Here is a 13,317-nt window from a genome sequence, read left to right on the forward strand (position 1 = left end):
TGCCCACATATACGTGGAAATTGAACAATGCTCTACTCAATGATAACCAGGTCAAGGAAGAAATAAAGAAAGGAATTAAGACTTTTTAGAATTTAATGAAAATGAAGGTACAACATACCCAAACTTATGGGACACAATGAAAGCTGTGCTAAGAGGAAAACCCATAGCGCTGAGTGCCTGCAGAAAGAAACAGGAAAGAGCATATGTCAGCAGCTTGACAGCACACCTAAAAGCTCTAGAACAAAAAGAAGCAAATACACGCAGGAGGATTAGAAGGCAGGAAATAATCTAACTCAGAGCTGAAATAAACCAAGTAGAAACAAAAAGGACCATAAAAAGAATCAATAGAACCAAACATTGGTTCTTTGAGAAAATCAACAAGATAGGTAAACCCTTAGCCAGACTAATGAGAGGACACAGAGAGTGTGTCCAAATTAACAAAATCAGAAATGAAAAGGGAGTCATAACTACAGATTCAGAGGAAATTCAAAAAAATCATCAGATATTACTGTAAAAGCCTATATTCAACAAAACATGCAAATCTGCAGGAAATGGACAATTTCCTAGACAGATACCAGGTACCGAAGTTAAATCAGGAACAGATAAACCAGTTAAACAACCCCATAACTACTACAGAAATAGAAGCAGTCATTAAAGGTCTCCCAACCAAAAAGAGCCCAGGTCCAGACGGGTTTAGTGCAGAATTCTATCAAACCTTCATAGAAGACCTCATACCAATATTATCCAAACTATTCCACAAAATTGAAACAGATGGATCACTACCGAATACCTTCTACGAAGCCACAATTACTCTTATACCTAAACCACACAAAGACACAACAAAGAAAGAGAACTTCAGACCAATTACCCTTATGAATATCGACGCAAAAATACTCAATAAACTTCTGGCAAACCGAATCCAAGAGCACATCAAAACAATCATCCAACATGATCAAGTAGGCTTCATCCCAGGCATGCAGGGATGGTTTAATATACGGAAAACCGTCAACGTGATCCATTATATAAACAAACTGAAAGAACAAAACCACATGATCATTTCATTAGATGCTGAGAAAGCATTTGACAAAATTCAACACCCCTTCATGATAAAAGTCCTGGAAAGAATAGGAATTCAAGGCCCATACCTAAGCATAGTAAATGCCATATACAGCAAACCAGTTGCTAACAATAAACTAAATGGAGAGAAACTTGAAGCAATCCCACTAAAATCAGGGACTAGACAAGGCTGCCCACTCTCTCCCTACTTATTCAATATAGTTCTTGAAGTTCTAGCCAGAGCAATCAGACAACAAAAGGAGATCAAAGGGATACAGATCGGAAAAGAAGAGGTCAAAATATCACTATTTGCAGATGACATGATAGTATATTTAAGTGATCCCAAAAGTTCCACCAGAGAACTACTAAAGCTGATAAACAACTTCAGCAAAGTGGCTGGGTATAAAATTAACTCAAATAAATTAGTCGCCTTCCTCTACACAAAAGAGAAACAAGCCGAGAAAGAAATTAGGGAAACGACACCCTTCATAATAGACCCAAATAATATAAAGTACCTCGGTGTGACTTTAACCAAGCAAGTAAAAGATCTGTACAATAAGAACTTCAAGACACTGAGGAAAGAAATTGAAGAAGACCTCAGAAGATGGAAAGATCTCCCATGCTCATGGATTGGCAGGATTAATATAGTAAAAATGGCCATTTTACCAAAAGCAATCTACAGATTCAATGCAATCCCCATCAAAATACCAATCCAATTCTTCAAAGAGTTAGACAGAACAATTTGCAAATTCATCTGGAATAACAAAAAACCCAGGATAGCTAAAGCTATCCTCAACAATAAAAGGACTTCAGGGGGAATCACTATCCCTGAACTCAAGCAGTATTACAGAGCAATAGTGATAAAAACTGCATGGTATTGGTACAGAGACAGACAGATAGACCAATGGAATAGAATTGAAGACCCAGAAATGAACCCACACACCTATGGTCACTTGATTTTTGACAAAGGAGCCAAAACCATCCAATGGAAAAAAGATAGCATTTTCAGCAAATGGTGCTGGTTCAACTGGAGGGCAACATGTAGAAGAATGCAGATCGATCCATGCTTATCACCCTGTACAAAGCTTAAGTCCAAGTGGATCAAGGACCTCCACATCAAACCAGACACACTCAAACTAATAGAAGAAAAACTAGGGAAGCATCTGGAACACATGGGCACTGGAAAAAATTTCCTGAACAAAACACCAATGGCTTATGCTCTGAGATCAAGAATCGACAAATGGGATCTCATAAAACTGCAAAGCTTCTGTAAGGCAAAGGACACTGTGGTTAGGACAAAACGGCAACCAACAGATTGGGAAAAGATCTTTACCAATCCTACAACAGATAGAGGCCTTATATCCAAAATATACAAAGAACTCAAGAAGTTAGACCGCAGGGAAACAAATAACCCTATTAAAAAATGGGGTTCAGAGCTAAACAAAGAATTTACAGCTGAGGAATGCCGAATGGCTGAGAAACACCTAAAGAAATGTTCAACATCTTTAGTCATAAGGGAAATGCAAATCAAAACAACCCTGAGATTTCACCTCACACCAGTGAGAATGGCTAAGATCAAAAACTCAGGTGACAGCAGATGCTGGCAAGGATGTGGAGAAAGAGGAACACTCCTCCATTGTTGGTGGGATTGCAGACTGGTAAAACCATTCTGGAAATCAGTCTGGAGGTTCCTCAGAAAATTGGACATTGAACTGCCTGAGGATCCAGCTATACCTCCCTTGGGCATATACCCAAAAGATGCCCCAACATATAAAAGAGACACGTGCTCCACTATGTTCATCGCAGCCTTATTTATAATAGCCAGAAACTGGAAAGAACCCAGATGCCCTTCAACAGAGGAATGGATACAGAAAATGTGGTACATCTACATAATGGAATATTACTCAGCTATCAAAAACAACGAGTCTATGAAATTCGTAGGCAAATGGTTGGAACTGGAAAATATCATCCTGAGTGAGCTAACCCAATCACAGAAAGACATACATGGTATGCACTCATTGATAAGTGGCTATTAGCCCAAATGCTTGAATTACCCTAGATGCTTAGAACAAACGAAACTCAAGACGGATGATCAAAATGTGAATGCTTCACTCCTTCTTTAAATGAGGAAAAAGAATACCATTGGCTGGGAAGGGAGAGGCAAAGATTAAAACAGAGACTGAAGGAACACCCATTCAGAGCCTGCCCCACAGGTGGCCCATACATATACAGCCACCCAATTGGACAAGATGGATGAAGCAAAGAAGTGCAGGCCGACAGGAGCCGGATGTAGATCGCTCCTGAGAGACACAGCCAGAATACAGCAAATACAGAGGCGAATGCCAGCAGCAAACCACTGAGCTGAGAATAGGTCCCCCGTTGAAGGAATCAGAGAAAGAACTGGAAGAGCTTGAAGGGGCTCGAGACCCCAAAAGTACAACAATGTCAAGCAACCAGAGCTTCCAGGGACTAAGCCACTACCTAAAGACTATATATGGACTGACCCTGGACTCTGACCCCATAGGTAGCAATGAATATCCTAGTAAGAGCACCAGTGGAAGGGGAAGCCCTGGGTCCTGCTAAGACTGAACCCCCAGTGAACTAGACTATGGGGGGAGGGCGGCAATGGGGGGAGGGTTGGGAGGGGAACACCCATAAGGAAGGGGAGGGGGGAGGGGGATTTTGCCCAGAAACCGGGAAAGGGAATAACACTTGAAATGTATATAAGAAATACTCAAGTTAATAATAAAAAAAAAAAAAAAAACAACGAGTTTATGAAATTCGTAGGCAAATGGTTGGAACTGGAAAATATCATCCTGAGTGAGCTAACCCAATCACAGAAAGACATACATGGTATGCACTCATTGATAAGTGGCTATTAGCCCAAATGCTTGAATTACCCTAGATCCCTAGAACAAACGAAACTCAAGACAGATGATCAAAATGTGAATGCTTCACTCCTTCTTTAAATGAGGAAAAAGAATACCATTGGCAGGGAAGGGAGAGGCAAAGATTAAAACAGAGACTGAAGGAACACCCATTCAGAGCCTGCCCCACATGTGGCCCATACATATACAGCCACCCAATTAGACAAGATGGATGAAGCAAAGAAGTGCAGACCGACAGGAGCCGGATGTAGATCTCTCCTGAGAGACACAGCCAGAATACAGCAAATACAGAGGCAAATGCCAGCAGCAAACCACTGAACTGAGAATAGGTCCCCTATTGAAGGAATCAGAGAAAGAACTGGAAGAGCTTGAAGGGGCTCGAGACCCCAAAAGTACAACAATGCCAAGCAATCAGAGCTTCCAGGGACTAAGCCACTACCTAAAGACTATACATGGACTGACCCTGGACTCTGACCCCATAGGTAGCAATGAATATCCTAGTAAGAGCACCAGTGGAAGGGGAAGCCCTGGGTCCTGCTAAGACTGAACCCCCAGTGAACTAGACTGTTGGGGGGAGGGCGGCAATGGGGGGAGGGTTGGGAGGGGAACACCCATAAGGAAGGGGAGGGGGGAGGGGGATGTTTCCCCGGAAACCGGGAAAGGGAATAACACTCAAAATGTATATAAGAAATACTCAAGTTAATAAAAAAAAAATAAAAAAATAAAAAAAATTTAAAAAAAAAGATAATTATTCACTTCTGCCGTGCCTACAGCAGAGATAACCGAGCTCCGGGGCAGACATGACGCCTGAGTGGGAGCCGGTTCGAAGGTTCCCACCACACGTGGTTAAGCCCCCTGCTTGCATGCGGCGGACTCCAAGAAGATGTGCACCTGGACTTGCCCCCTGCTACAAACTTGGCTCTGGGCTGATGGGCATCTGGGTCATGGGAAAGATCGTTGTCAGCACTTATTTCTTTATTTTTTCTTTGTTTGATTCTGAATATGATCTTGGCAAGACAGAGACTTCCTTTAATAATAGGACAGAAGGTCATGATCTATTTTTGATCACTAATACCACAAGCTTTCCTGCTTCCTCTTTACAGCAGACAGAGCCTCTGATGACAGGGACTCCAAGGTTGCAGATTATGTCTTCTCTTATAGATAAGGAAATATAAGATTTAACAAAGAATTATACTTATAAGGATAGTGATGCTTCTTCTATCAGGGTGTTGGTAGAACTGTTGAGAAATGATTCCTTGAGCTTTGGGTCGGCTATGAATATTTTACAGAGTATAGAAACAGGTGGTGGCAACCAGGTACTTACAGGGGACCATATGTGCATCGACCAACGGATGCTCCATTACCATACACTGGAGAATATGATTTGAATTTTGATAGGTGGGTTACTAAGGATGGATATAGGGTCAGGTATTTGTCACTGCCTTGGTCAGAAAGATTGGCAAGAGCCCGTCCTCCTTGGTGTGTGCTCTCAGAAGAAGAGAAATGGGAGGTAAGGTCACAGATCATCAGATACTTTAGACAGGGATCAGACATACAATATTATTGCCCCAAGTCTTGGATGTACATCTACAGGACTAACAAAGATGGGATCAAAGGGTTAACTAGAGCGATAGAACTAGATGCACAGACCTGATGGTGTAAGATATGCCAGACTTGCGGTCCCCTGAAACTTCCTCCCTGATGTGACAAACGGAAAACTAGACTAGGCTGGCTGACTGCGGCTCGTCTGAAGAAAAAAAAGCAAGCTATACCTTTTTACAAAAAAATCAAATGTTCTTGGCCATGGTCCAAGATTGTTATACAATGAAAATTGTGTATAAATGTCTGATGCTCTCTCAATAAAGTTGCAACAGCTGACCACACTCTCTCTGTGTCTGTATCTCTGTTCGCCATCCCGTCTCCGCTCCACGCGTGTCCTCAACAGGGGTCCCCCCGCAGATCCTTGGAACCTCCAAGATTGCCGACCGCGGCAGCTGGCGCCCGAACAGGGACGCCCGGACACGTGCATGCTGTTGTCTTGTGTTTTTCCTGTTTGTCTTTTATCCTCTTGCTTTAGAATTGCAATCACTACAGGAGCGGAACGGACTCACCGAAGGGAACTGCAGTCCCGCCTACAGAGAAGAGGTAGGTGAGGGTGAGTCACTCATTATGGGAGGAACGGGCTCAAAAGGACAAAAAATGTTTGTCTCAGTATTACAGAGGCTCTTAGCAGAAAGAGGCCTCAAAGTCAAGGAAAGTACTGCTGTAGAATTTTATCAATTCCTCATGAAGGTTTCCCCCTGGTTCCCAGAAGAAGGAGGTTTAAATCTAGAAGATTGGAAGAAAGTAGGTAGAGAAATGAGAAGATACACCGTTAAGCATGGAGAAGAAACCATTCCTAAACAGGCATATCCCATATGGTTACAGATGAGGGAAATCTTGACAGAACAGTCTGATTTGGTCTTGTTATCAGCTGAGGCACAATCAGAGAAGGATGTTGAGGAACCAGTGTATGATTTGCCTTATGATGATGTTACTGAAGTTAAGGTTAAGGAAGTCAAGGAAAAGACTTATGGAACTAATAAACCCCTTGTTAAGAAAGACCCCCCAAAGATGAACCTCTTGGGATTGGATGATGACGATGACCTCTCCCCAGGGGATTGGGATGATCTAGAAGAGGAGGCAGCTAGATATCACCATGATGATGATCTGGTCTTTACAGTGAAAAAGGGATCCAAGGGATCTAAAGCACGCCCAATACCAGCCTCTCACAGAAAACTACTACCTCCAGTGGGTTTCGCAGGGGCCATGGCTCAAGCTAGGGAGCAAGGTGACACTTCCTTCGTTTTCCCAGTGGTCTACACAGGAGACAGGGATGATGAAGATTCCCCCACATGGGAACCATTACCCCTAAAAACATTAAAGGAATTACAAGCTGCAGTACGAACCATGGGGCCTTCGGCGCCCTACACTATACAGATAGTGGACATGGTGGCCAGCCAATGGTTAACTCCGCATGACTGGCACCAGACTGCCAAAGCAACTCTCTCCCCGGGGGATTATATCCTCTGGAAGACAGAATATGAAGACAGGAGCAAAGAAACTGTACAAAAATCCTCAGGAAAAAGGGGGCCCAAGGTAACTTTAGAGATGATGCTGGGGACAGGAGCATTTGTTGCCCCTGCTTCTCAGGTAAAAATACCCAAGTTTATCCTAAAAGAGGTTACTACCAACGCTGTTTTGGCCTGGAGAGCAATCCCGCCTCCTGGGTCAAAAAAGACTGTCTTGGCAGGAATAAAACAAGGAAATGAGGAATCCTATGAGACCTTTGTCTCTAGACTGGAGGAAGCTATCCACAGAATGATGCCCCCAGGAGAAGGGGCTGAAATGCTCTTAAAGCAATTGGCATGGGAAAATGCTAATTCACTATGCCAGGATCTTATAAGATCAGTGAGAAAAACGGGAAGTATACAGGACTATGTCAAAGCCTGCATAGATGCCTCCCCTGCAGTGGTACAGGGGATGGCCTATGCTGCTACCATGAGAGGACAGAAGTACTCAGCCTTTGTTAAGCAAACATATGGAGGAAACAATGCTAGGGGCAACTCTGGCCCCACTTGTTACTCATGTGGAGAAGTGGGACATTTAAGGAAAGATTGCAAAAGAGGTCAAGGGGAGAGCAAACGCCCCCTTCCTGGCCTGTGCCCGCGCTGCAAGAAGGGCAGGCATTGGAAAAGTGAGTGTAGATCAAAATATGACAAGGATGGAAATTTGATTACAGATAAAAAGGAGGAAGAAACAAAAAACTAGATGAGGGGCAGCCTCTCAGCCCCGTACAAAGAGAGGAAAACAAAGGTCAAACCTCGGAGTTAAACCCCGAGGCCATTCCATTCACTATTCATGACCTTCCGAGAGCTACACCCGGAAGCGCGGGTTTAGATCTCTCGTCCAAGGTCGATGTCATCATTTCTATGGAAGAAGGGACGGTTTTAGTCCCTACAGCAGTAAGGGGAACTCTACCTGAGGGAGTTACAGGGCTCCTTATAGGAAGAAGTTCCAACTATAAGAAGGGCCTAGAGGTCCTTCCAGGAGTCATAGATGCAGATTATCAAGGGGAAATAAAAATTATGGTTAAAGCAACCAAACATACAGTCATCATACACCAAGGAGAGCCATATTTAAAGCTCTTGCCATATTTAAAGCTGCCCAATCCAGTGCTCCAGTCAGAAAGAGGACTGGGAGGGTTTGGATCTACTGACCACATACATTGGGTCAAAGAAATCAAGGAAAGCAGGCCAATGCTCACTATTTATCTTAATGGTAGAAAGTTTGTAGGCCTTCTTGACACAGGGGCAGATAAGACATACATTTCAGGAAAAGACTGGCCTTCTCATTGGGCCGTCCATCAAACAGAGAATTCCCTGCAGGGCTTAGGCATGGCCTCAGGAGTAGCCAGAAGCAGTGAGCCTCTGATTTGGGAACATGAGAACAAGACAGGTAGCATACAGCCTTATGTCATACCTACATTACCATTTACCCTCTGGGGAAGAGACATTATGAAAGACATGGATGTAAAATTGGTCACAACAGAACAGGATTTTTGATGGGGGCCATTGAGGGCAACCTGTTCGCAGATCAAATATCGTGGAGATCTGACCAGCCTGTATGGCTCAATCAATGGCCCCTGAAAGAAGAAAAATTACAGGCTTTACAGGAATTAGTCCAGGAACAATTGAGGCTAGGACACATAGAGGAAACCAATAGCCCATGGAACACTCCGGTGTTTGTTATAAAGAAGAAATCAGGTAAATGGAGATTACTACAAGACCTAAGGGCAATTAATAGCACCATGCATGACATGGGGGCCCTCCAGCCTGGACTGCCATCCCCGGTGGCAGTCCCCAAGAACTGGGAGGTAATAATTATAGATCTACAAGATTGTTTCTTTAATATAAAGTTACATCCTAAAGATTGTAAGAGATTTGCCTTTAGTGTTCCTTCTTCAAATTACCAACGACCCTATCAACGATATCAGTGGAAAGTACTCCCCCAGGGGATGAAAAATAGTCCCACATTATGTCAAAAATTTGTGGATCAGGCCATTTCTTCCGTCAAGAAAAAATATAAAAATTCATATATGATTCATTATATGGATGATATATTGATAGCCCACCCTCAGAGGGCCATAGTGGACCAACAATTAATTGACCTTGTAAATGCTTTGGAGGAATTTGGCTTGATTGTCTCTGAGGAGAAAATTCAGAAATATGATAATTTGAAGTATTTAGGTACCAATATTAGAGGTAATAATATAACATATCAGAAATTACAGATAAGACATGATAGACTAAGAACATTGAATGATTTTCAAAAGCTTTTGGGTAATATTAATTGGATCAGACCCTATTTGAAAATAACTACCGGAGAGTTGAAACCATTATTTGAGATACTTAATGGAGATCCTAACCCCATATCTACCAGACAATTGACTATTGAGGCCTGTGAGGCATTAAACAAAGTAAATGAAAAATTGACTCTAGCAAGGGTCCAACGCTTGGATCCTGCTGAAGAGTGGTCCTTGTGCATTCTAAAAACTAATTGTACCCCCACAGCCTGCCTGTGGCAGAATGGGATATTGGAATGGATTCATTTACCTCATATTTCGCATAAAGTTTTGGTTTCTTATGATACCCTATGCACTCAATTGATTATCAAGGGAAGACACAGGTCTAAGGAATTATTTGGAAGAGATGTACATAATATTGTCATCCCATATAATAAAGCTCAACTGGAACAATTATTACAAAAAAATGATGAATGGATCATATCCTTAATTGGCTTTACAGGGAAAATATTTTTCCATTTACCTCAGGACCCAGTTTTAACTTTTGTATTAGAAAATGAGGTGATTTTCCCTAGAGGATATTCTAAAACTCCATTAGAAGATGGAATCAATATATTCACTGATGGGTCCTCAAATGGACGATCAGTGGTGTGTATACAAAATAGGGACCCCATTATTAGGAAGAATTCAGGGTATTCAGCTCAACAGGCTAAAATTGAAGCAGTCTTAATAGCTTTTACAGAAGTGAAACAAGCTTTCAACCTTTACACAGACTCCAAATATATATTTAACTTGTTTCCGGAAATAGAGACGGCAGTCCTGTCGCCGAGAACCAAGATTTATCTCAAATTAAAACAGTTACAAGAATCTATTCAGCAGAGACAAAATAAATATTTTATAGGGCACGTGAGGGGCCACTCGGGGCTTCCAGGTCCTATAGCCCAAGGAAATGCTTTAGCAGATTCACTAACAAAAATCATGCAGGCTGTAGAGACAGCTAAGAAGAGTCATGATCTACATCATCAGAATGCTGCTGCACTTAGATATCATTTTCAAGTTACTCGTGAACAGGCACGAGAAATAATTAAATCTTGTCCTCATTGTCCAGATTGGGGGCATACATTAAAGATGGGAGTTAATCCACGAGGATTAAAACCTCGCATTTTATGACAAATGGATGTGACTCACATAACAGAGTTTGGAAAATTGAGTTATGTCCATGTCACAGTGGATACCTACTCACACATGGTGTTTGCCTCTGCCAGAACGGGAGAGGCAGTGAAAGGTGTAATACAACACCTGGTGCAGAGTTTCTCTTACATGGGTATCCCGAAGAAAATAAAGACTGACAATGCACCTGCCTATGTGGCAAAAACCTTAGAGCATTTTTATCAACAGTGGAACATAGCCCATGTCACAGGAATTCCATACAACCCACAAGGGCAAGCCATTGTGGAACGTATGCATCAGAATATTAAAGCACAGATTCAAAAGTTAAGGTCAACAGGTAAGTATACAACTCCCCATCATTTGCTTAGCCATTCCCTATTCGTTTTGAATCATGTAAATACAGATAACCAGGGGCTTACAGCCGCCGAAAGACATTGGACAGAGAAGGAGAGTGCTCCTAAACCCCTGGTCAGATGGAAAGACCAATTAACTGGCCTATGGAAGGGGCCAGATGTGCTAATTGCCTCTGGACGAGGCTATGCTTGTGTTTTCCTACAGAATGCCGAATCACCAATTTGGGTCCCAGACAGACTCATCAGGCCAGCCAAAGGAAACGGACATCCGTCCCCCACGCCAAAAGAGGCCGAACCGCCGGATAATGCGGAACCTGGCCAAAAAGATCAAGGCGACTCGCCTAGAGCCAAAAATAAAACCACGCCAGACGCCGACGTGGACGCAACTTAAAACCCTGACAGCTCAGGCAAAGGAAGTATTGAAGGCTGCACATGCCCCGGAAACGGCAACCTTGCTGTTTGTGGCTATGCTTGCAGTCATGAGTGCGCCCACCGCTTTAGGGGAAAGTTGTTGGGCTTACTTACCAAAGCCACCCATATTACATCCTGTAGGGTGGGAGGTGTCGGATCACATCAAGGTTTTAACCAATCAAACATTAGTGATAGGGGGATCGCCTGACTTTCACCTTCTAAAGAACAGCTCGGGTTATGTAGATTTTGAGGGAAAGTCTGATTCTCTGCCCATTTGCTTCTCTTTCTCCCCTTCAGTGCCAGTGGGCTGTTTTCAAGTGGGGAAAAGGGTGTTTAACACAGATACCCCCACCTTGGATAATACCAAACTAGATGGAAAGGGCAATGGGCGGCGTATGTGGGAATTGTGGATGACCACCGTGAGCGATAAAGAAGAAAAAAGACAACATTATACCACAGCAAAGAATCTTCCGCCGCGCTACCCCCATTACAGAACAACATTTAAAAAGGACGCCCTTTGGGAGGGAGATGAGAATGCTTTCCCGCGCTGGCTTCCATGTGCCTTCCCTGACAATGGGGTAAGATTCTCTCCCTTAGGCGCTGCTGGACTTCTCTGGGACTTCTCCATGTCCTCACCTGATAAAGATCAGAACAATTATCTCTCCACCAACTCAAAACTTTATGGGAACTACGTGCCTCCAGTTGGAAAACCGATCAAAAGATGGTATGATGCGGGGTGGGTAGAACCAACATGGTTCTGGGAGCCACTCCACACGGACCTCCCTGATAGACAGAACAAACCACTGATAGAACATCCAGAACTGTTCCGACTGGTTGCTTCTAGTGAGAAACTTTTGCTGAAGAAACCAGGAGCTGCGATTATGATGCTGTTTCAGTTTCTGCTTGTGTTACCTATCCCTATACAATATTAGTAGGATTGCCACAATTGATTAACATAGATAAGGTTGAATCTATTTTTAGTATTAAGTGTACATCATACAAGCTGACTAATTACATTGATTCCACTGTATCGGGATCTGTTATATTGATTGTCAGGAGACCTCCTTATGTTTTGTTACCAGTAGACTTGGGAGATGAGCCATGGTTTGATGATTCTGCCATCCAGACTATTAGGTATGCTACGGGTTTGATTAGGGCAAAAAGATTTGTAGCAGCCTTAATTCTAGGTATAACCGCTTTGATAGCTATTGTTACTTCTTTTGCTGTTTCTACTACTGCTTTGGTTAAGGAAATGCAGACTGCCACTTTTGTTAATGATCTCCATAAGAATGTTACCCTTACATTATCAGAACAGAAGATTATAGATTTGAAATTAGAAACTAGATTAAATGCCCTAGAAGAGGTAGTATTAGAATTAGGACGAGATGTTACAAACATTAAGACTAGGATGGCCACACGCTGTCACGCTAATTATGATTTTATTTGTGTGACTCCTTTACCTTATAATGCTACAGAAGAATGGGAAAGGACCAAAACACATTTGCTAGGCATATGGGATGATGATAACATTTCTTATAATATTCAGGAATTGACGTCCTTAATCACAGAAATGAGTAAGCAACATGTAGATGCAGTGGACCTCTCTGGATTGACAAGATCCTTTGCGGATGGAGTTAAATCATTAAATCCAATCGATTGGACACAATATTTTATTTTTATTGGAGTTGGGATTTTACTACTTGTTGTTGTACTAATGATCTTCCCAATTGTATTCCGATGCTTTACAGATTCCATTGCCCAGGTTCAAACAGATCTCAATTTGGTGCTTTTAAAAAATAAAAAAGGAGGAACTGCGGTGCCTACAGCAGAGATAACCGAGCTCCGGGACAAACATGACGCCTGAGTGGGAGCCGGTTCGAGGGTTCGCACCACACGTGGTTAAGCCCCCTGCTTGCATGCGGCAGACTCCAAGAAGATGTGCACCTGGACTTGCCCCCTGCTACAAACTTGGCTCTAGGCTGATGGGCATCTGGGTCATGGGAAAGATCGTTGTCAGCACTTATTTCTTTATTTTTTCTTTGTTTGATTCTGAATATGATCTTGGCAAGACAGAGACTTCCTTTAATAATAGGAC

The 13,317-nt window shown here is 42.7% G+C and overlaps 1 protein-coding gene across 1 annotated transcript; it reads left to right on the forward strand.

Moving 5' to 3' along the window:
* Positions 1 to 5,816: 5,816 nt before the first annotated feature.
* On the forward strand, positions 5,817 to 13,086 carry Ervk-21l2 (endogenous retrovirus group K member 21 Env polyprotein-like 2). The gene is given in 3 exon segments (XM_039097077.2): positions 5,817 to 6,089; positions 11,017 to 12,095; positions 12,098 to 13,086. Coding segments are annotated over 2 exon segments (2,067 nt in total). The 5' UTR covers positions 5,817 to 6,089; position 11,017.
* Positions 13,087 to 13,317: the final 231 nt, after the last annotated feature.

Source organism: Rattus norvegicus, chromosome 1 (genome assembly GCF_036323735.1).
Source record: "Rattus norvegicus strain BN/NHsdMcwi chromosome 1, GRCr8, whole genome shotgun sequence".
NCBI lineage: Eukaryota > Metazoa > Chordata > Mammalia > Rodentia > Muridae > Rattus > Rattus norvegicus.